Here is a 23,505-nt window from a genome sequence, read left to right on the forward strand (position 1 = left end):
GGGACGACCACCGAATGCGCGCCCAGCCCGGCCGGCCAGGGGCTGTCGGAGCCTCGATCTGGCGTAGGGACCCGCAGAGCTACGACCCTGTAGCTAACTGCACAAAACGAAAAAGGACACCCGAGGGTAGCGGTGCGAGCGGACGCTGGTTCCCTGCACAGAGCCGCCAGGGTCGCCTTCGTCCGCGCCACCAAAACCCTGGTGGTCAGGTTGAACCGGGAAAGTCGTTGCTAACGAACCACACCAGGCCCGCAAGAGGCCGGCCTAACGCACACCGCCCCCCCCGGCCACGAACCAGCAGTCCGTCCGCGCACGGTCGGCTCACGGCTCCCAACGGGCAGCGAATAATAGTGATAGGCGTCACTTAATATGGGACACCACCCAAGAGGAGGAAGGCGACGACGCCCCGCATTTTACCCAGCGCCCGCTCTCCGCCGGCGCGGAGTCCACCGCGATCTCACTTGGACCCCCACAGCCATTCTACGGGGTGGGGGGCTTTTTGTACCCAGAGAAGGACACCGTGGGCCCACATGCCCGTCTGAACGTCGCGCTTCTGCCTGCTGCTCTTCGGGCGCGCACCCACGATGAGGCCCTGAACTTGGCGCCCACACGGCCTAGGTTGGGCTCTGAGCCTGCGCGGGTCCCCGTTCTCCTGGCTCAGGCTGCGCTTCACGAGGGAACGGTCCGTGGGCTGGATCATGGGGCCGGGGTGAAGCTGGGGGCTCAGGTTGCCATCTGGGAACCAAGCTGCGACTTCGCGACCGGAAAATGCCCGAGCAAGCGGGAGGCCAGGGCCGTCCCCGTGCCCCGACCCGGCAGAGGACAGTCCTACGGGCTGGGAGGGGACAAGGCGACAGGGAACCGCCCGCCCGGCAGCGCGCGCGAGTCGGCGTCCTGGCGCGTGGCCCCGGGACAGGCCTGGCCACCACGAGCCGTTTGTCAGTGAAACTGGACCAGATTCGCGCGGGCCCAGTCTGGTCTGCCCGCTGACTCTGAGGCCCATCTGCATCCCGGAGAGTACTCCCGAAAACGTTTGCTGTGCTCCCCCAAACCCGACCCCGGGGCGGCCGTGTCCCCCGATAGCGCCGGCCGGCTCCCCGCGCCCGCCCGCCCGCTGGGGCTCTTCCCCGAACGGGGCGCACGGAGCGTGCCGAGTGGATCCTCAAATCTGCATTCTTTCGGGCGATAAAATATGTTCTCGTATTTTTTCCTGATTTCCCATTAAAACCTTTGCCTAACTAAACTCCCATCCAGCGGGATTTATTTCGTCCCCGGGGAGATAAATCAGGGGGCAAATTTACAGCCCGGGAGGCACCTGCCGCGCTAATGGGCGCTTCATGGAGTGCGGGCCGCGGGCGGGCGGGCGGGGCGCGGGCCAATGGCGGGGCCGCGGCACCGGGAGCCAATCAGCGCGCGCGCCGCCCGGGGCCCCGCGGTTATCTGCGCGTCCGACCCGCGCGGCGCCGCTCCGACCGGCCCCGGAGCCGCTGCCGCCACCGCCGCCCGCCGTCCGTCCGTCGGTCCGTCCGCCCGCCCGCCACCGCCCAGCCCACGCCGGCCCGCCGCCCTCCCGCCCTCCCTCCGGGCCGTCGGCGCCCGCGCCCCGCGCCCCGCGCCCCCGCTGCAGCTGCGCCCCGCGAACTTCCCGGCCGGCGGGCGGCGGCGGGGCCCGGATGGGCACTCGGGCCGGCGGCGGCGGCGCCCATGGACGCTAACCGCCCGGGCGCGTTCGTGCTGAGCAGCGCGCCGCTGGCCGCGCTGCACAACATGGCCGAGATGAAGACGTCTCTGTTCCCGTACGCGCTGCAGGGCCCGGCCGGCTTCAAGGCGCCCGCGCTGGGCGGCCTTGGCGCGCAGCTGCCGCTCGGCACCCCGCACGGCATCAGCGACATCCTGGGGCGGCCCGTGGGCGCGGCGGGCGGCGGTCTCCTGGGCGGCCTGCCCCGACTCAACGGGCTCGCCTCGTCCGCCGGCGTCTACTTCGGGCCCGCGGCCGCCGTGGCGCGCGGCTATCCCAAGCCACTGGCCGAGCTGCCCGGCCGCCCGCCCATCTTCTGGCCCGGCGTGGTGCAGGGCTCGCCCTGGAGGGACCCGCGCCTGGCCGGCCCGGGTAAGTGGCGCGCGCGGGGTCCGGCGTGGGGCGGTGGGGCCACCGGCTGCGCTCACCCGCCCTCCCTTGCAGCCCAGGCCGGCGGGGTCCTGGACAAGGACGGCAAGAAGAAGCACTCGCGGCCGACCTTCTCGGGCCAGCAGATCTTCGCGCTGGAGAAGACCTTCGAGCAAACCAAGTACCTGGCGGGGCCGGAGCGGGCGCGCCTCGCCTACTCCCTGGGCATGACCGAGAGCCAAGTCAAGGTGAGGCGGCCTCCGCGGGTCCCGCCGCGCCCAGCAGACACGGCCCCCGCGTCCTGCGAACGGTCTGCGAGCGGCCGCCGGCCTCGGCCTCCGCCCGGGAGGCGCCGCTGCTCTGCGGCCGGGACCGAAGTGCTGGCCGCGGGCGTCCCTCCGCGTCCACGCGGGCGGCGGGGTCACGGCCGGGGACTGCCGAGGGGCCGCGTTGCAGAGGCCTGGGCGCTTCGGGAGGCGCCGGCTGACGGTCACCCTCCGCCCCAGGTGTGGTTCCAGAACCGCCGGACCAAGTGGCGCAAGCGGCACGCGGCGGAGATGGCGTCGGCCAAGAAGAAGCAGGACTCGGACGCCGAGAAGCTGAAGGTGGGCGGCTCGGACGCGGAGGACGACGACGAGTACAACCGGCCCCTGGACCCCAACTCGGACGACGAGAAGATCACGCGGCTGCTCAAGAAGCACAAACCCTCGAACTTGGCGCTGGTCAGCCCGTGCGGCGGCGGCGCGGGGGACGCCTCGTGAGGACGCGCGGCCGAGCCCCCGGGGTTCGCAGCTGCCCGCGCCCCGCGCCCGCACCGGAGCGGCGCGTGCATATATATTTTTACAGAATAAGTTACACGACGGCCGGGCTCGGGCTCGGCGCAGGACCGGCGGAATCACTTTGTATGATCAATAAATTATTTAACACGTCCCGTCGGAGCCGGGCTCCCGAGGCTGCACCGCGTGTCTCTTACGGAAAACCCGGCGAGGCGCCCTGCGCGGCCCGGCGGGAGGCGGGGCCCGTCCCCCGTCCCTTGTCCCCGTCTCCGGTCTCTTGTCCTCGTACCCGGTCCCCGTTCCGTGTCCCCTGTCCAGTCTTCGTCCTCACAGAGCCCGCGCCTTCGGCCAGAGGGTCACCTGGGTCCGGCGCGGCGGGCTGGGCGGCCGCGGGCGCGATGGCCCCTCCCCGCGGCCCGGGCGGTGGCGCAGGGACGAGGACGCAGCGGCGGCCGCGCGGGCAGAGTCGGACGGCGGGGACCGAGCGGGGCGCCGGCAGGTGCGACGCGCGGCAGCAGGTACGGCCCCCCTTCACCTTTCCCCTCCGATTCGGGGGCCTCCCGCGGCCCCAGCCCCGGACAGCCGCTCGGAGCGCTGCGGTGCCGGCTAGGAGGACGGGTTTGGGGGCGGACTGAAGCACATTCGGCCCCGACAGGGCAGGTGGGCCGCCCGTGTGGCCCTCTTTTCCGCGACCCGGGGACGGGGCAGGTTGTGACCCGATTACAGGCGTCTAAAAACGCCTTAGACAGCAGACCTGAAAACGCTCACCTCGGGCGAAATAGACCAGGTTTCAAGTCCTCTGCACCGCGGCCCTCCAGCTACCGATTTAGAGAGCTTTCATGGGTAGAAAACGCTATTTAATTTACCTGGGACTCAAAGAGAAATCCAAAACAATTCTCCCCGCCGGGGTCAGCACACTCGGCTGCGCCGGCGTCCTGGGGAGGATGGTCCCCGCCGCGGGGACCCGGGCCCCTCCGCCCCGCAGCAGCGCGGCGCCTCGGGATCCGCGAGGACCGAGCCCGCGGCGCAGCCGGAGCCCTGAGCGCGGAGACCGGAGCCCCGAGCGCGGAGGCCGGCAACCCCCCCGCTCTAGCCTGCTTTCTCACCCGCGAACCCCAGACTGCATTTCTCGTTCACAACAGACCATCGGACCTGTCCCAGACTCTCCGTGGCTGATGCCCCGCCTGGTTGCATCTTAATGGGTGTAACGGTTGACTTTTAAAAAATGATTGTCACTATAAGATTTCTCTTGGAAGGCATTGTTGAGAATGTGCGAAATGTAAAAAGGCCGAAGTGTTTTGTTTTTTTCACTACATGGCTGCACCATCAACTTAAAAACCAGAATCACTGGCTGGCTTTCTTTTTAAAGGAATATATATTAATAAATATTAAAATTTATTTTATTTCTGTGAGTGAACTATTCACTCTGCTCAAGTTAAGAGCAAAGAGATTTCCAGTTTTAAAGTTTTGAGAGAAACTGTATTTATATATCATCTCACTTAAAAATGCTGAGGGGTAAATCCCACTAGTTACAGTACAAAACCCAAAAGATGACTTTTCTGCTTTAACTAATGGTTAGTCTTGTGTAACAATATCTGGTAGAATGAAACTTCCAGATTCCCAAGGAGCACAGTGCCGTCCCTGTGCCTGTCGGGGGAGGGGAAGTGACGGAAGGAAGAGAAAGCAAACCAGAACTGTCTTCACCACCATCAATTTTATTGCTTAGGAACCGGAGCAGTCCTTTCTCAAGGCCTCCACAGTGAGCGACAGCTGAAACCCCGTTAAACAGAATCGCCGTGGGGCAGACTGCCGTGCGGCCCGTGGACAGAGCAGTGACCAGAGCACGGACACGGACCCCATCAAGCTGTCAAGAACACAGATCCGGCAAGTGGACACCGACACCTGCAGTGGTAGTGCTTTATCCAATACACGCCCGGCCGAGGCCTCGCCCGTCCAGGACTCCTGTAGTGTTCTAAAGCGAATCAATAAACATAGGTTGTGTTTCATTCGCAGGCTCTGCCATGGCCTTTCAACGCCGTCCTTAGTGCTGAGAGGGGAGGCTGCAGCGAGGCTATGACATAGGTTGTTTGCAGCTGGCAACCAAGGACATTTACAGTTTTGTTTCTCTTAATAGTTTTATATACAGCCCATGTTAAAAGCAGTTTCTATCGGAAGCAGACTAGGCTACTTTATTTCTCCCAGGATATTATTGTTTTATGTAGAATACTTGGCACCATAGAACAGTAACAAAAGACAGACAAAACAGTTTACAAAATTCTTAAAAGGTACACCCGAGCTAGCTATCAGCTTCACATTCAGTTCATAACGTGACAGAGGGGAGGCAGGGGTCCCGGGCTCGCGCGCTGGCTGCGGTCGGTCCCCCAGGACGGCACGCTGGGTCTCCTCGTGTGCACAGGTCTGTGGACGACACGCAGCTCCGACGCCACTCCCACCTGCTGACAGGACGCGCACGGGCAATCGCACTGGAAAGTATATTTAGCATAAGTTTTGGTAAGATTTATAAATTATTCTTAAAAAGTATATATTTATATATATTTATATATATAAAAATGGAAAGCAGCTGCAGTGTGATTCAAAGACCATGTGACATGGCAGTACAGTAACTAAGGAAGGGGAGCCATCCCAGTGACGAGGAGGGGCCCCTCGCTCTGCCGGCGTGGCCACGCTGCCTGAGTCGGCAAAGAGGCCGGCCGCCACCCTGCCCGGCACGCCTCCAGCTGGCAGGGGGGACGCTGGACACCTGTGGGGTTTCTACACAGAGAAGCTCCTCCAGGCTGACAATTATTAAAAATTGAAAACTGTGAAGTCTAAAATACAGAATCTCTTTGCTGTCTATTAGAGTTTTGGCAACAGGACTGTGACTTATTAAAAAACCCAATATTTCTACTTAATGTCACATGAACAGACGAGACAGTGAGGTATGTGAGGCTGTTCCGGAACGGGCCGGAGGCTGAAGCGAAGTGTGGGGCCGGCCGTCTAGCGGGTGGCGCTCGGGCGGGTTCTCGATGCAGCTGTTGAGAGTGTGGATTCCAATGGTCTGCGACTTCCGTGTGCTGCTCTGCTACAGGGAGGTCTCGCGGAGGGTCCTCCTGTGTCGCGGGCGTCCCCGCCCTGCCGTGGGATCAGTCATTGGTTAACGGAACAAACACACCAGGAAAAGCTCAGAAAAGGTGAACTTGAGGGAAGGGTCATATTTACCACCGCGTCACTGCACGACACAACACTTGTGCACATGTGCGTGAGGTTTACCTGCCCCGGGCGCGATTCGGAAGGCCAGGAACACGGGCTGCATCGGGGACAAGAGGAGGGCATCAGGACCACACGGTGAGTGCCGCCGACCCCACACCCTGGCTCTGACGGGGCAGCCTGAACTGTGTCCAGCAGTGGCGGTGGTCAGCACGGGCCAAGGCCATCATCCCATCCCGTGTGCGGAGCACCAGTGGGAGAACCCGGTTAATGGGACCGAAGCTGGGCTGGGCCGCCAGAGGCCCGGGCAGAGGGCCTCCAGGTTTTGTGAAGAAGGTACCATTTCCAGATAAAAACGGATGTGAAAACTGATTTAAAGGATGGCTGAATAAGCCCCAGATACCGTGGAGGACAGAGCACCCGTCCCCAGGTCTGTTCCCGCTGGGCACCCGTTTGGGACCTGTCTTAGGGTGATGCTCCAGTGGCCTCAGCCCAGAGGCCTTGAAAATGGTGGACATCTCTAGTTTGGCCAAAGGTGAGACATGCCCATCGTGACCCTCAGTGAGGACCGTGGTGCTCCAGTGTGGGTGCATCGCGTGTACAAACACCCAGTGTTTCCTTGAAGGGCTGGGTCTGTAACACTCACGTTCCACACTGTGGACACTGTGCGCGGCACAGGAAGGCCATTAAAATATTTCAAACGCACACTGGAGAAATGGCTTCCAGAAAACCAGCTGTAGACACACACTTTCACTATTTGTAAAAAAAATATTGTATTTTATTCTATTGTGACTAGCCATTTCTGCCTTCTTACCTACCTCCCTACCTACCCATCCACCTATCAACCTTTGGTATTTTATTAAAATTTAATTAAAAAAGATGGACGTGGCCTACTGTGGGAAGCCAGACTAAGGGGGCGTAGCAGAGGCCAAAGAAGTGGCCCGCCCTGCCACCCGCCCGCCCCTCAGGCCCAGCCCGCACCGTGGCCATGCTACGTCACCTTGTGGTCTCCCATGCAGACGCTGGGCCCGATGTGGTCGTAGGTGACGACCTTCTCCTCGCTCTCCGACTGGGAAAAGCCAACAGAGAGAGGGATGGTGTGGGAAGCAGGAGGGGTAGGGTTTCCTCGGGGACAGAGAGGTGACCGTCCCTGTGCACAAGCCGCCTGCCGCCCACCCTGCCTGCTTCCCCGTAGGCTCTGGCCGCCTCACAGCTGCCAACGTGCCCCGGCACCTAAGAAGGGGCAGCCAGTCCGCGGCAGAAGGTTCTGGCAGTCCTGGTCGCACCTCAGCCTCTGGCTCTCGTGGCTGGAGGGCACCTGCCTCTGGAAGGGTGGGGACCGGGGCCCGGAGTGTGGGCCCCAAGCTCTGCTCTGGCACGTGCCCCTGGAGCTGCAGGGGAGGTGCAGCCCCAAGTCACTGCGGCCGTGCACTTGGGCACTCTCCTTCCAGGGACAGAGGCACCGTCTTGCTCTGACTCCCCCTTCACATTTGTTTTGACAGCCGGCTCTATTAACCCAGAGCTCCGGTTCAAATGAGGACAGATGCCGCTGGATTCCACGCTGCTGCACACGGCGATCTGTGTACATTAATTAACCGCCGTGTGCACAATGCTCCCACTCAGCCGTGCCACCGCGAGCCTGCAGACGCCGTTCTCCTGGGGGCGACGGTGAAGGGTCTGTTCCTGGTGATCAGTCAGCGCCAAGAGGGCTGGAGTTTTGTATCCACAGCCGCAGCTTCTGAGACTATAAAGTTAAAACTGACATGTCTCCGATGCAGTTGAGGCCTGGGGTCAGGTTCACTTCCAGCCTGGTCGCCGCCAGAAGGTGTAAAGCACAGCCTGCTGCCTTGTCTGCGTGTCCCATCCTTCACGGCCGCCATGCTGCTGCATCACGTGTGGCCCATCCATCACGCGGGTGTGGCGATTTACAAAGGCAGCATAAGTGTATTTCCAGCTGCATGTCGTGAGACACACACACCGGTCCCAGGCACACGCCTCGCTGCGCAGTCACTGCGCGGCTCCGGCAGCCTGCTGTGCCCCCACCTTGGCGTGTTGGGCTGGCGAAGCAGAATGGAACATGACGCCGAGGTGACCGAGCGTGGCATGATGGATGGCGCCCAGGAAGCTGCTCGCGGTGTGTCTCCTCGTCCTGTGAGGCCTGCCGCTGCCAGGGAGCCCCAGGAAGGCGTTGGCCCTCCCCATGACAGCTGCCCAGCCAGCTAGGTGCCCACTGTGTCTGAAGCTGTTCAAACCCTGGCCCCCAAACCAGAGAAGATGTGAACAAGAGTGAATAGTGGGGATGGCGTGGGGCTGCAGCTTCCGTCCATACTCCTAGCACTCACGCTGTCTGTGCTTTACCTCGGACAGTACTTTTCTGGGTCTCCGGTGCTTCCCTTGTAGATGACTCTCTTCTCGCACCCCAAGGCCCCTGGAGGTGCCCCAGCTGGCTGGCGGCTCGGTGCCCAGCTCGTCCCAAGTGCTCAGAGCCGACCATACTGTCCACTCATTTCATTCCTCCCATGGTCATCTCCAGGGCACAGACCAGCAGGCCGAGCAAAGAGGGCAGGGCTGTGTCGAAGGCCGGGTGCCAGGCAGCCTCCGCTCCGGTCTGTGTGCTTGAGCCAACGTCCGATGCAGCTTCACTCAAGGACTCGTGGGGAAGCAGCCCAAGTGGCTGTCCTCGGTGCTGGTCCCTGGGTGCACGCCCTGCCTACAGGCCAGGGGGAGGGCCGAGGCCCTGGCCCATCAGAGCAAGCCTGCTGCAGCCCGACCAGCCCCCTGCCTCCAGCCCAGGCCCCGCACAGGCTGCCTCCCCACGCACCTGGGTGCTCTCGGCTCAGGGAAGAGCCTCGGGGGCTGGGCTCTCTCTGAAAGGCCAGCAGGGCCTCCTGGTGGGGGGCTGCAAGGCCGCTGAGCAGGGGACAGGCCGTGGTGTGCCACTGGAGCAGCTCCTGGGGGCTCTGCCCTCCTGGCCATGACCCCTCCTGCCCCCTGAGCCCCGTGTTCCTGGTGAGGGCCCAGGGTCTGGCACATGGGCACAGACAGGGCCCCTATTGTGGCCGAAGGGGCCTGAAACAGATGGAGTTGAGGTCGGGGGCAGGCCAGGGTGTGCTGGCCCAGCCCGCAGCAGCTCGAGCACCTCCTGCCCGTCCTCACGCGGCTGCGTCACACCCAGGGCCCGTCTGCTCTGAACCCTGACCAGGGTGCCGTCCCGATGAATCAGTACACTTCGTTATCACAGTTTTTCAGTAACAGAGTTGACAAAACCAATTCAGATATTGATTCCTTTGAAAACGCTCCTTTTGTGTTAAAATCTGGGCACTGAACAACCTGGAAAATCAAGAGGCTACAAGAAACCCTAAAATTTCCCCATGCTCAGTACATGAGGCCATCTCCTGGATGTCACCCATTCATTCTAATGGCTCAGGCCTGGTGTGACCCTGGCTCTGACTTACAGCTTCAGAAGGTCACGACAGACGTCTCGACCAGGCTTCACAGCCACAAGCTCCTCTGTGTGCACAAGTGCACTTAATTCATGAGGACACAGTAAACTATGACTTTTTTTTTCCTGAGGAAGATTTGCACTGAGCTAACATCTGTGCCAGTCTTCCCTTATCTTATATGTGGGTCAGTGCTACAGCATAGATGATGACTGGTATAGGTCCGCACCCAGGATCCGAACCTGCAAACCTGGGCCGCCGAAGTGGAGTGCACTGAACTTAACCACTAGGCCATGGGGCCGGTCCCTATAATGATTTTTAAAGCTCTAACTGATGACCATTTATGCACATTTTCGATTCAGAAAGATACTGGATGCTTGCAGGGGCCAGACACCCAGCTCTGGCGGCAGACTCCTCCAGCCTGTGCACTGGCTTCAGAGAGACCGAGAGCCTTGCAGGATGAGGTCAGGGCTCACCCTGGGTCAACAGAAAGACACGCCCTCCAGACGCAGCGGCTCCCCAACGTGGGCTGGCACTCTGGGTCCCTCTGAGTGGTGGTCCCGGGGCCATGGCTGGCCGGGCGCTGGGGGCTCCAGCACTTACCCTCAGAATCAGCTCCTTGGCGGAGGGGGACATGAGGACACGGTCGCACCACGCGGGGCACCGGGTGTTCATGTACTGCTGGCCCTGGCTGCAGTCCTCGCTGTACGGGTAGCTGGGGAGACAGGACACAAAGGCCGGGTCAGTGCTGCCTGGCTCCAGCCCCTCCTCCTCAACCCGAGGGGGAGGGCCCTGCAGAGTCTTTCCCCACACACCTTAGCGTGGCCAATGCTACCCAGGGAGAGAGTACACACACAGAAGTTTCCACAGTGGAAAGTCAAACTCACAATTTAAGTTCTCACTCGAGTTTTGGTTCTAACACAGTATCTTCAGATAAACCATCGCTTAAAGAAGTGAATCGTCTATTAAACTTTGTCCTTATTTTTGGACACGGTCTATAGCACAAATCTGTAAGGGAAAAAATGACCCCCTGCTCCTCTGCCCCACCGTGGCGCGGACGCACCCAGCTCTGCCAGCCCTCCTTCCTCCTGCGCCCAGTGACTCGGCTGTCTCCTCATGTGAAATGCCTCTAATGCAGGCACCTTTGCTGGGGACTCTGTCTCCACATCTTGCGTGCCTCCGAGGGAGCCTGCAGACATCGCCCCACTCAGACACACCCTTGTCCCACAGCCTGCTCCCCCTGCAGTGTCCCCATCTTAGGAAGTGCCAGGTACCAGGCCTTGGCCTTGGGGTCATCATTGTGGCGCAGTGTAACTGTCCCTGACTCGCTGCCTTTCCCGCCCACTGCCCTGGCTCGGCCACTGGGAGGCCTGGGCCCCCGGGAATGGAGGCACCACAGCCGATGACGGACTGACAAGTCATGCAAACATGGGCGAGAAGCAAGTGGGAGTGATGCCAGCCCCAAGGCTCGGCCTGTGACTGCCAGCTGAGCATGCCCCTGTTGTCCTGGGGCCTGGCTGGCTGTGCCTCAGACACCAGCCACTTGTGCACAGTGGCCTGGCTGAGGTGAGCAGCTTCCTCCTGTTTCCAGAACTCACCAGAACAGTCCTGCCTCTGAGTTCTGTGCTGCCCAGCAGGCCTATCCCGGTCCATTTACAACTGCGGACCCCGCCCCCAAGTGGGCAGTTTGACCGGACCTGCATTAAAGTAACAGTAACTGAGCTTCAGTGGGACGAACTGGCTTTGGGGGGAGCCCTGGCTGTGCGAGGTGCTCACACGAGTGCGGGTCTGCTTGTTTGTGGTGCATCTTGTATGGCCTTCACTAGAGTCTAAATTTCTCTTTGTAAAGTCTCGTGTGTTTTTTAGGTTAATCCAAAACCCCAGACGGTATTTGCTGCGGCGGCATCTTGTTCTCCACTAAATTCCTGGCTGCTTTAGCGGGAAGAGACGAACACGCTGGCTTTCGGGCTGCTCCTGCTGAGGGCGCCTGGTCAGGTGAGGACTCTGGCCTGGCCCCAGACCCACGTCACCCCTGAGCCTCGAGCACTGGCGGCGCGGTCAGATTCACAGGTCGCGTCTCTGCCCCGAGCTGGCGGTTTGGGCCCTTCCCGTCCTCCCCGAGGGACCCCACACGCTCTCAACGGAAGCAGGACTTCCCCTCGGCGCCCAGAGGGGCAGGCTGCCTTACCAGACTGAAGACCCAAAGCAGCGAATGGGGTTAGAAGCAAGCCTGCGGAGCGCCTCCCTCCGACGGCGTCGCACTTTGAAGAGCACAGGGCACTCACTACCCACAGACTGCTTCTCAGGAGGAGCGGCGAGCCGACGGCCGTCCTGCTTCCCAGCACCTAGCAAGGGGTCTCCTCCCTCAGGGCTTCTCAGTAACCCGACTGTCACTAGGAAGGAACTGTCCACCGGCTGGGAGCTGCCTGGCCTCGAACGCAGGACCTAATCTGGGCGCCCAGGGGACACGGGGGACGGGCTCCCTGCAGTGGGACTCACGGGCCACGCGGCCCTCCTCGGGGAACGCGTCACCTGGGAGCTGCAGGAATCAGGGGTCCACATGGGTCTACCCCGAGTTTCCAAAGGACAATGTGCTGAGTCACCCCAGAGCAAGCTCCCTGGCTGGGGGCAAAGGTCAGGGGTGAGGCTGGCCGGCAGGCCTGTGGCCACAGCTCAGAAGGTCCTGCAGGCTCTGAGCCCACGGCAGGCTGGTCTGTGCACAGTGTCATTTTCTCCTTCTATGAGTTGTTCTGGAGCAAGGGATTCTTTGCTATGAGGCAGCGGCAGGACAAGTTTACCCAGAGAGCATCTGTGACCGGCCCAGCAGGTCTCCCTGAGGACGAGGCCTGCCACCTGTTGCCCGCTTCTCCCGCCCCGCAGGAAGCAGCTACACTTTGCAGCGAGCGCTATCTGGCAGCTCTCTGTGACTCATGTTGTGAGTCTGGTGCTTCCTGCCGATTCCAGAGCATTCCACCACGTCCCCTACCCTGGCTGCGCCCCTCTGGGCAACCTCAGAGGAGGGGTGGGCACACAGCTGCACACGGCTCGACAAGTGCTGTACAAGGCCCAGCTTAAAAGCGCCATTTGAGACGCAATCTGGATGGAGCCGGGCCTGAAGTCCACATGCTTCAGAACCACCATCTGAGACTCAGTTACCCCCAGGATACTGTTGCTACTACAGAAATGCCCGCGAGCACCTGCGGTCTTGGGGTGCCATCAGAGGCTGTAGCATGACACCCACAGATCCCTCAGGGGATGTGCCCCAGGACCAAAGTTCAGTGTAAGTCCTGGGGGTCCTGGGGCAGAGAGCACACAAGGGCGACTCTAAGTCAGTCTGCGTCACTCTGCGTACATGGAGGATGTGCTGGGTGGCACTGCCCCTTCCTCCAGCTGCCCACAGGCCAGGACGTGGCAGTGTCACCGCTCGGACAGTCGCTCTGGGGTGAGAAGCGAGCAGAGCCACGGAGGCCCAGAGCGGTGGCGAGCTTCCAGTCCAGCCCTCAGCCCAGGTGCCCAGCGCGAGTCCTGGGGGTCCTGCGTGGCCCCGCCCCTCCATGCTGCCACACGTGTGTCCACAGGTGATTCAACAGGAGAAAGAAGCTGGTCCCAAGGGCTGTCCTGGCTAGGGTGGGCAGGGGCTACGGGGGGCAGTGCCCTCACCCCCAGAGCCCGGGGTGCTTCCGATGCCCCAGACACCTGGGCCAGCCGCTCCCTGGACCAGGCGGAGCAGACGCAGCAGAGCTGGTCCGGACAGGTCTGGCGAAGGCCAGGGTGGGCCCGGGGACGGAGGGAGCCCAGCGCCACCTCTTCCATCCTCCCCGGGGGTTGAGGCACCGAGTGCGAGCCGTGGAAGGAGGCGCTGCCGAGGCCGCTCTGCTGAGGACGGCCGAACAGCCTGGGCTGCCCGCTGCCCGCCTGGGGCCTGTGCGCCTTGGAGCTGACAATGATTAATACGGGCGCTTGCTGTGCACGCAGACTTATCTGAAAGCAAACCCTGTGCAGGGTGGGGCCGCAGGACAGGCCGGCCCTGCCGTGCCCCCAAGTTGGCGGAGTAATCGCCGTAATTAATGGCAGTGCGATAAAGCTAACAATCGCCCACCTGTCCTCGCGGCCACCCCTCCCTGCCTGCCCCTCGACTCCCACCTCAGGATGTGGGCAGCGGCCCCTGTGCTGAGGCCGGGTGACCAGCCCTGCTGACAAGTTTCAGGTCTCCGTCTGGGTGGGCTGGGCAGGCGGGGGTGTCACCATGGGCCCTGAAGCGGACAACACAGCCAGGAAGGCACAAAGCCCTGCTGTGTTTGCCGGCCGCACGGGCGGGAGACGCCAGGCTCAGGAGGAAGTGGAGGGGTGGCTGGGTGGGGACCTAGCCGAACCTCGGCCAGACCAGGCACAGTTCGACACCAGCCCCCAGAGGTGGGAGATGGCAAGGGGGTGCTGCCTGGCAGTCTTCGGGAGGGTGTGAGGGCAGAAGCCCCTCCAGGGTCCTGGCCCGGCACACAGCACCTGCTCCCAGGTTATGACGCTGCATGGCGACAGCGGACGCGGCTCCCTCAAGTCCCCGGCATCGAGGACGACCTGTATGTATGGAAAGAAAGGCGCAGACGCTGCCTGTCAGATTACAGACCGGCTCATGGACCCAGGGGCCCAACAAAGAGTCGAAGGACTTGACTCCAAAGGTGCCAGCTGTTACTGAAATTCCTGGAAAAGAAAAGGAAAAGAAACAAACGCAAAATCAAAGAAGGACAAGAGCTGTGCCGATGCTGAAACTACTGCGCGGAAGAACTCCACAGCAGAAGCGTGCCGAGACTGAGTCCTGGCTGGCAGAGAGCTGGCGGCCAGCGTGCACCTGCACGAGCCAGCCTGCGCCGTCCCCCGGGGGTGACCAGGCTAGCCACTTCTCGGTATAACCGGTTCTCTGGTCCTTGTCACCCCTCAGCACTCGTCCTCACGCATCTGTGTGGCCGGGTCCCGTGGGGCTCTGTGACCAGCTGGACGTCCTCCCTCCCACTTGGAGTGCCCAGGCAAATGGCAGAGTGCACCCCTCCTGGGAGCATCTTACGATGTGATGTGTGTCGTTACAGACACATCCATAGATGGCCGAACTTTAAATTACGGCCCACAAATTTGAAGAGGGCCTCCCAGTCCTCACTTTAAAAATAAATGTCTCCGCTGAAAAGAGCACCTCGGCCGGCCTGGTGCAGTGCAGCTGGTCCCCGCATTAGGGAGATTTCTGTCTTTTTCAAAAGCTAGAGCTTGCGGGGGCTGCCCCGTGGCCGAGAGGTTAAGTTCACGTGCTCCGCTTTGGCAGCCCAGAGTTTCGCTGGTTCGAATCCTGGGTGCAGACATGGCACCGCTCATCAGGCCATGCTGAGGTGGCGCCCCACATGCCACAACTGGAAGAACCCACAACTAAAAATACACCACTATGTACCAGGGGGCTTTGGGGAGAAAAAAAAGGAGAAATAAAATCTTTAAAAAAAAAAAGCTAAAGCTTGCTCTTCTTCTGTAATGACGTCTCTCTCCTGCCCGGAGAGCTCATCCATCTTTGGGAAGGTGTGAGAGGTTGTTTCCATTCGCCTTTCTCTGAACAAATATTTGCACGTTTTGGTGGGCAGACCCAGAACTTCCACACTCTTCTATTCCTTCCGTCCATATGAAAGCCTAACACACGTCAGGCAGGGCCCACAGCGCAGTGGATGCTCCGCAACCCATCCCCCATGGGACCTGCAGGTCAGGGGGAGCCCAGGGCCCTGCCACTGCCTGGAAGGTCAAGGGTCATGACCTCAGCACCGCCCACAGTCTTGCCTGCAGCGACCTGCACCCAGAGGGAACCGTGCAGTGCTCACTGCCGTGTGGCTGTGTCCGTGCACCCTGGGGTTCGGTCTGTTCAGAGCTGGGTGAAGCCGCAGTTGGCTGCCACGCCATGTGTTGCACATTCCACTTCAGGAGAAAATATCCATTCCACTGTCAGTGGGCGTTTAGGTTATTTCCAGGTTTAGGCTAATTTTTGGAGAGGGGTATGTGGACCCCTGGGGGTTCCCGAGACGCTTTTGGGGGTCTGGAAGGTAAAAACCATGTTCTCAGTCATACTAAGATGAAATGGGCCTGCCTCTCCAGGGGAAACATCTGAGGGTGTTTGTTGCCAATGACAAAATTCAACCTTTTGGAGAACTTGTATTCACTTGCCCCAGGAGCCTGGCGGTGTTCCACTGTAAACTGTCCTCTGCTGAGCTCGGTGGTCCTGAGGGAGGCAGCTCTGACACTGCAAGGGATACATGCCAGCATCTGGGACACCTGCACAATTGGGCGACCCAGGGTTTCTGAAGGACCATCGTGACGTCACCAGTCGTGCACAACAGCGAAAGACCCTTTCTCAAGGCCAAGAACAGCTCCCGCCGCTGGCTTCAGGTCCACACTGCAGCCAACTCTCAAGCATCATCCTTCTCAAGGGGAGGAGCACCCACAACGGCTGTCGGCACCCCTTCCCAGGCACATGCCTGCGAGGCCGGCTCCGCCTCACACGCTCTGCCCAGAGCCACCACGACGGGGCCGCGGCAGAAGCAGATGCGACACTCGGGCTATCCTTCATTAAGCTGAACTTCAAAAAAATTTATTTGAGTCTGAAACACTCCTTTGAGTTTGAGCCACTCTCCTCGAAAATTATTTTTTGTTTGGGAAATAGTTATTTTTTCATAAAAACGTTATTTATGTTAACACGTAATGGGTTTACTGTGGTCATTTTAAAATGAATTAATAAATACTCGTGCATTATGGTACACTATCAACAGACACAACCCACGGGAACAAAAGTCCTCTGGGTCCCCAGTAACTGAAGCGCATCAGGGGGTCCCGGCACCAAATGGGGGAGAGCTGTGGTCCTCTGGGATTTGTCCCCAAAGCGACTTTCAATGCCAGCCCTTCTGATGGAGGGACCGGGCAGGTTCTGCTGTGACCTCAGAAACCCCTCTCAAAGGGGAATGAGCGTGGAGAAACCCAAGCTGGAGTGTCCTGCAGTCCAGAAGCCACATGTGCAAGTGGTGAGCACGTCTGTCCTCTTCCCAGGGGCGCTAGCCTTCACCCGAGCTCCGAGCAGGAGAGTGGCCTCGTGGTCAGTAGGCAGCAGCCTGTGGGCAGTGGGGGCTCAACCCCCTCCCTGGGCATCCTGGCACTGGGGGACGACAGCCTCCAGTGAGACGGGGTCCCTGTGGTGCCTCAGGGCAGCCCGAACGTCCAGTAGTCTGCTTGAGACCCCAGTGGTGGGACCCGGCCCTCCAGGAAGGTGGTGAATGCCCCCGTGGTCATCCTGGGGTGCCCAGCACTGGGCCGCGGCATATGGGGATGGAACTCCTGCCTCCTTTCCTGCAGGGACATCGCACCCCTGGTGAGGAGACGCTGGGAGCACAGGACAGGAAGGAGCTGGGAGAAAGGACTCAGTGCCTCAGGCCTGCCAATCTTCCAGAAAGCTCCTCCCCCAACCAAGTGCTTCCTCATTCCCACGACTCAGCCCGAGGCACTGCCTCTCCTGAGCGGGAGCAGGGCGGCTGTGTCACTAAGCTCCCTCAGGCTGCGTCCCGGGGGTTTCTACCCCTCTGCTCCAAGAGAGGGTCTGCAGGGAAACCACGCAGGTCAGTGGTTTCCAACTGCTTCCAACAGTGAGAGACTGCTCTGTGCTGGCCACTGCGCACCGCTGATACACACCCCGCCCAGGCAATGCACACACCCAGGCACGCACACACACACCCCTATACCCATATGCATATATGTGCACACACCTACTCATGTGTGGCACACCAGATGCAAAACCACACACGTGCTCATTTACACACACCTTGCACATGCACACATGTCCATGTACACATCTTGTACATGCAAACATCTATATGCTCACGTGCACATACTATACCTATATGCTCACGTGCACATACTGTATTCATGTGCACACACTTCATGCACACACACACCCACATCTTTGCAATGCACACCTCCACATACCCATGTACATACACACACATACATGCACAAACCACACACAGGCCCAAGTGTACACACACCATGCATATGCACATAACCCACACCCAAAGACATGTGCACACACCCACATACCTACATGTGTGCATGTACAACCACGTATGCATGTAACAACTCTGCTACACAAATGTATACACATGCCGTGTACACACACTCAAACCCATGCATACCCATGTACATACACACATCCAAGCATGTGTGGACACTGTATACACACATGCAAACCCATGCGCTGCACATACACATGCACAATTAGTCCATAACCCATTCACATAGATTCTGCACACACCCTCCCATACCTATGCATGAACACATATACCTACACACATGTGCACACACATATAAACACATGCACAACCTATGCAATGCCCACATACATGCACAAATGCACATGTGCCTACAGAGTGCATACTAGTGAATACAATCCTGCACACAATCCTCTGTACACAAATCCCATGTACACATGCACACATCTATATGTGTGTACAGGAGCTCATACTCCTGCACACACACACACACACACACACACACACAGAGAACAGGCCTGAGATTACATTCCGCGGTAGACTGAGGGAACAGACCTGGGCAGGGACTAAACCACACAACCGCCACCTCTAACTGCCACCTTTGATCTCTGGCTTGGGCTTCTGTGTACATTGCTCCCACTGCTGGACACAGCTCTCCAACCCCTCATGCAACCCCTAGGGGCTATGAATGCTAACTGATGCCACAAGCATGGTTTAAAAATACAACAGAACCCAAGGGAGAGGGGAAGTTGGGTGTGACCCGGGTAGTGGGGAAGGGGGATAGATGACCAGTAAGTGGGGGAGGAGATGAATGACTAGGAAGTGGGGGAGGGGGATGGGTGACCAGTAAGTGGGGGAAGGGAAGGGGGAGGGGTGACCAGGCAGGGGAGGCAGAATGGCCTCTGGAGCCTTTGGTGGGCTTCCCACCACAGGCTTGTGCTATGACTGGGCCGAGAGGCCAAGTGTACATCTTTCTCTGAGCTGGTCCCCCAGTTGGAAAGCCAATGTTTAGTCTGAACACTTTTCCCTTTCTTCTCCTCATATATCCATCTCAGAAAACTTGTAACGGTATTTCCAAATTAAAGGGAGAATATCTGGTGACTAAATCAGCCAGCCAACCGAGCCTCCCGGCTGCCAGCACGGCCTTCTCCCGGCTGCTCCCACTGCCCTTGCTCACGGCTCCCGCCTCCAGCTGCAGAACACCCCCTGCTGCGTGGGGCCACCGACTGGTTGGGCCCACCCGGATGGCCCAGGACATGAGGCCTGCAGTAAGGGACCCACCTCAATCACATGTGCAAAGTCCTGTTGCCACATCACACAGGACCTTCACAGGCTCTGGGATGAGGGCGGGGACATCTCTGGGGTCCTTTCTCCTACCCCATGAACCAATTGAACTCTGTAGAGATTTCTGCCCAGCAGGTCTGTCCCAAACCAGGGGCAGGGTGGCCTCTCTGTGCATACAGCCTGCCCTAGGCATCCTCGTGAACAGGGCAGGAGACCCCAACGTTGACACACAGGCAGCTCTCTGAAGTTCCTCCCACTTGGCACCAAAGCATCCCCTTGCCCCATTCAGGGATGAGAAAGATCCCAGACAAACTGGTGGGATTTGACCAAGAGCCCGGTTACAGCCACCTGCTCAGGAGGCCTGCATTCCTCTGCCAGCTGCACAGGGACCGGCAGCCCAGACCTCTGCTAGACCACGTGGCTGTGAGCGCTGACCTGTCTGTCCACCCTCTGGATGTGCCTGGGTGTGGACAGGCAGGTTTCTTTGCTGCCCAGTGTTGGTGGTGGGCTCCTGGCCTGGCCAGGTCCTGTCTGTATCCTCTGTGCTCTGGGCCAGGGTGACCCTCAGGGCTGCAGCATTTGGGAGAAACTCAAGAGGCAGATGCCAGCTTAGGGCACACGTGTCCACAGGGTCGTGCCATCAGCCCTTGGTGGCCCCCAAGCCGCCTTCCTCCTCGCCAGCTCAGCAAAGCCCTGAGAAAGACAGCCTCGAGCTTTTCAAACAGGGACCTCTAGGACATCTGGCCTGCCACTCTCCGAGAGGGAAGTCTGAGAAATCCCTAAGAAAGTCTTCTGACTTGAAACATATGTGGAAGCACATCTCACTGCACATTTTACTGTGCACTCAACCAGCGCCGGAGCCTGAGGGAGACGTGCTCAGTCAGCACGCTGGACGGTCAGTGCTGAGGGCCGCCTCCTGCTCCTGTGCTTGAGCCACACGTTCAGGGGCGTCCGAGACCTTGGCCAGGCACAGCCAGGAGCCCCGAAGGCCGAGTGGGGCCCACAGTCCCTGCCTCTGTGGTCCCTGGAACTGGCGCCACTGGTCTGGGTGCTGACCCTTAGCTCCGAGTCTCAGCCGGGGCCTGGCCCTGAGGTCAGAAGGGCACAGGCCCATGGCCCATGCTCTGCAGGAAGCCCCACGACCAGTGGATGTGGGGCCCCTCCAGTCGCCACACGTCTGACCACTGAAACGCGGCAGGGGAATCGAGGACTGTCCTCTCAGAGAGCATCAGAGGCCACTGGGCTCTCGAGTGCGCTCCAGACACAGAACCACTCCTTCCGACACGAGAACCTTGAGCGTGCACTGCCAGGCTGACCCAAAGCAAACGGCAACAAGCCTGCCCTGCTGTTGGGGATGTCTTTGGGGTACAGCGCCGTCCTGTCTGCTCTAGAAAGTCTCCCCGAACGTGGCCAGGTCCATGTTTCACCCCAGAGGAAAGAATTCTACTCGGGATCTGAAAGAGGAGGAGAAGGCCGGGGAGGAGTCCTGGTCCTCGGGGTGCCCTCCCCAGGCCACTTTCTGTTAACAGTCTCTCTACCCCACGCCCCTCTGCACCCAGGGCATGTCTGGGCTGCACCCCCGGGCAGCTTAGAGGAAATAACTGTTATTGCTGCAGGTTTCAGGTTCTGGAAACGTGCCTGAGAAAGACAAAAACAGACAAACAGAACGGAGAGCCCACCCCCAAGACACCGCCCTCCACTAGGTGCCGATATTCCCAGAAAGATCCAGAACATGGGGCTGCCTCTGTGGGCCCCTAGGATGCTGATCAGAGAAGGCCATATTATGCATATTGGAAAAACTATCTTTTTTTAAACAAGAAGACAACAGACACTTATTGCTCTCAGCAGGTTGCTTGCTTCAGGCCAGAAAGGGCAGGAGGAGGTGTGGTTTGCACCGGGACACGGGGGTGCACTGAAGGGGGTACTGTTACCTGCTTGTCCAGCAAGCGGGGGCTCCTTACCTGGGAGGGAACGAGATGTCCAGTTCATACAGTCTGTCCTTAAAGACAGACAGCTCTTTGTCAAATTCTAAGAGCTAAAGAAAACAAACAGAAGAAAATAAAGTCACTTTGGTTCACCTCACTGGGGGCACCGAGAAGTCCCCGGGGCTGTGGTGGTCCATCTGCAGCCGGGAGGGACCCTTGCAACTTCCGGGAAACATGCGTGGCTCAAGCGCCCATCTGGACTGCACATCGTGTGCTCCACGCGCAGGCTGCCTACTGGGAACTGCCCTGTCGTGCCTCCAGAGACCCATGAGTGCCCAGCAGGCCCTTCTGCCCATGAGGCTGTGCTCCGGCCTCCAGCTCCTCTGCTGCTGGTGCTGGAACCTGCACTGCCTGCTGCTGACCAGCCACGCAGGGCCGCCTCGCTCTGCTGAAACCACACCGTCCAGCAGACACAGCAGTGCCCCCACTAAGGAAGCGTCCAGCAGAGGGGACACAGCTCCCGTTCTGTCCAAATGAAGTCAGAGAGTAAGCAACGTCAACCTTGCACAGGAAGATAACAAATGGCCCAAGTGCGTACACAGGTGAGACTCCAGCAGCCAGCCTGGTGTGAGCGCTGGCCCCTGCACGGAGAGGAGACGGCACAACCTGGCTCCATAGCATTCTGTAGAGACAAGCCCAACAGGCACGGTGCCCACAGAAGGAAAGGGGCACTCCGGCAGCACCTCTGACCACACTAGGCTGTTGAGCTATCACCATACACACCCTTGGGATGTGTTCATTAATCATGTCCCCTCTCGGCTGTGCGGGAGACCCCCCTCAAAACCACACCACATCCTCCCCTCTCTGCCGCCTCATCTGTCACTCCTGAAGCGTGCAGTCAGCAGCGCTGTGTAGCAGTAATTACCCCTGTGCCAGGCTGCTACCTGAGCTGCCTGCACACGGCCCTCCCCGCGACACCCACCTGCACCCGGCGACACCCAGCGGCACCCGGCAGGCCACTCTCCTTGGGGTGGGGCGGAGGGACAACTGAAGTCTCCGCCAGAAGGAGCCGTCTGTACACGGTTTGGGAGGGGTAGACCAATGCTCCTTTTGAGTAAATGGGACCATTTCAGACACACTTGCCTAATTTCAATCTCGTGTGCATTCCTGGACACTCAGAACAAGAGTCACAAAGAGCCTCAGACCCCGCCTGGCAAGGCTCAGAACCAGGGTCGGGGGCCAGACCCCTGAGCCCACATCTGCTAGTGAGAAATGCTAGGGCACACCTACCCCAGTCAGTACTGCCCTGACAGCCCCGGGGCTGGGTGCTTGGGGTGGGGGAGCAGGGGGTGCAGGGCCAGGGCTGGGGGTGCAGGATGAGAGGGGAGGCTTGGGGGTGAGGGACAAAGAGCCGCCTGGCTTTCACAGCACCAAACGGCCTGCCTGCTTCCACACCCAGGGAGGACTCCAGGCCAGCAGCTTCTGGAAAGTCCCCAAGTCAGCTCCTCAGTGGGGCTGGGAACAGATGGAGAGGAAGTTTCCAGGGAGGGAGACGCACCTTCAAGAGTGGGGCATGCATGTTGGGTCTGGACCAGTACAGCACCCACGCAGTGTATTTGTGCTTACACATGTGTTTACATGTATGTGTGTACTTGTGGACACACATTCACATGCACACACACACACAAAGGCCTGTAAGCACGTATCTTATCTAGATCATTCCAGACTTGAGTTCTCAGCCTTCCCAGATCAGAGGCAGAACAGGCCCCTGAACGCAGTGTGGGGCCTGGGCTGCTGACAGGTGGGGCCGGGGAGGCTGCGGGTCCAGGCAGATGCTGATGAGGCTCTGACCGTGGCAATCGATAAGAAGGGGAGTGGCCTGTCTGAGGTCAGGAGCTGGCCTTTCTGGAAAGGACCAGTGCAAGGCATCCAGAGGACCACTGTGGAGTTCTAGTGGCCACGGCTAATCGGCCATTTAACCAAAACAACACCGGCAGCTTCCTTCCATTTGTGGTGACAGTTTCAAGCGTTCAGGAAAGTACAGATGGTGAAAGTGCCCGTGGTTCACCCACCCGGAGCTGCCAGATCTTCTCATTTCTCCCAAATTTACCTCGGACTCTTAGAGGAGAGGAAACGCTCCTGGGACAGTGAGTCCTGTGAGGACCCCACCGACCCTGCTCACCTGCCTCCTCCCCCAGTGGTGACCCAGCTGCGACGGAAGTTCTGTGTGATCACTGCACACGTGCGTGTCCACCAAGAACACCTCGCAGTCTTTTCCATGTTCCAAGACTTGACGCCAGCATTGTCATTATTTCTCTGTCGGGCCTGCGCTCCTGAGCGCAGCTCCCACCTGGTCCTGCGGGTCTGCTGGGGGCCGACTTTCTATCCTGGCGTGAGTGTCACTCACGCTAATCCAGCCGGCATTCCTAAAGCACCAGGCAGCTGCTGCAGACCTCTGGGTGGGGAGCGTGGGCTCTCAGCTCTTCCATCAAATGACTCCATTACCATCCGGCTTCTGTCACCGCGTGGGAAGCCGGCTGCCACTGTCATTCTTGTAGGGTGACCTGACACTTTTCTCAGGCGTGGTGTCTGCCGTCTCGCTCCGACGTGCCCTGCTCCTGACGATCGTCTCCCATGGTTCCGTCAGCGGCTCTCCAAAGGCCACCCCGTCACGCCTCCCGCTGGAGTCTGCCTCCCAGTCCTGTCCGCCGC

The 23,505-nt window shown here is 59.7% G+C and overlaps 2 protein-coding genes across 3 annotated transcripts in view; one reads left to right on the forward strand and one right to left on the reverse strand.

Moving 5' to 3' along the window:
- Window positions 1-1,466: 1,466 nt before the first annotated feature.
- NKX6-2 (NK6 homeobox 2) lies at window positions 1,467-4,889 on the forward strand. Its single transcript, XM_070631498.1, has 4 exons — window positions 1,467-2,110; window positions 2,183-2,355; window positions 2,614-3,401; window positions 4,610-4,889. The coding sequence occupies exons 1-3, from the start codon at window positions 1,705-1,707 to the stop codon at window positions 2,866-2,868; spliced, it is 834 nt and encodes a 277-aa protein (XP_070487599.1). The 5' UTR covers window positions 1,467-1,704; the 3' UTR covers window positions 2,869-3,401; window positions 4,610-4,889.
- INPP5A (inositol polyphosphate-5-phosphatase A) overlaps window positions 4,579-23,505 on the reverse strand; it is a 234,673-nt gene continuing 215,746 nt past the window's right edge. The window contains exons 12-16 of one of the 2 annotated variants that reach the window (XM_070631482.1): window positions 20,830-20,903; window positions 10,134-10,245; window positions 7,091-7,159; window positions 6,154-6,190; window positions 4,579-6,015 (exon numbers count right to left, since the gene is read on the reverse strand). In XM_070631482.1, coding sequence (XP_070487583.1) covers window positions 5,966-6,015; window positions 6,154-6,190; window positions 7,091-7,159; window positions 10,134-10,245; window positions 20,830-20,903 — 342 coding nt within the window. In that variant the 3' untranslated portion in view covers window positions 4,579-5,965. Of the gene's footprint in view, window positions 6,016-6,102; window positions 6,191-7,090; window positions 7,160-10,133; window positions 10,246-20,829; window positions 20,904-23,505 lie in introns of both variants that reach the window. The other variant, XM_070631473.1, reaches the window with a different exon arrangement.

This window comes from Equus przewalskii, chromosome 1, assembly GCF_037783145.1.
Source record: "Equus przewalskii isolate Varuska chromosome 1, EquPr2, whole genome shotgun sequence".
NCBI classification, from domain to species: domain Eukaryota; kingdom Metazoa; phylum Chordata; class Mammalia; order Perissodactyla; family Equidae; genus Equus; species Equus przewalskii.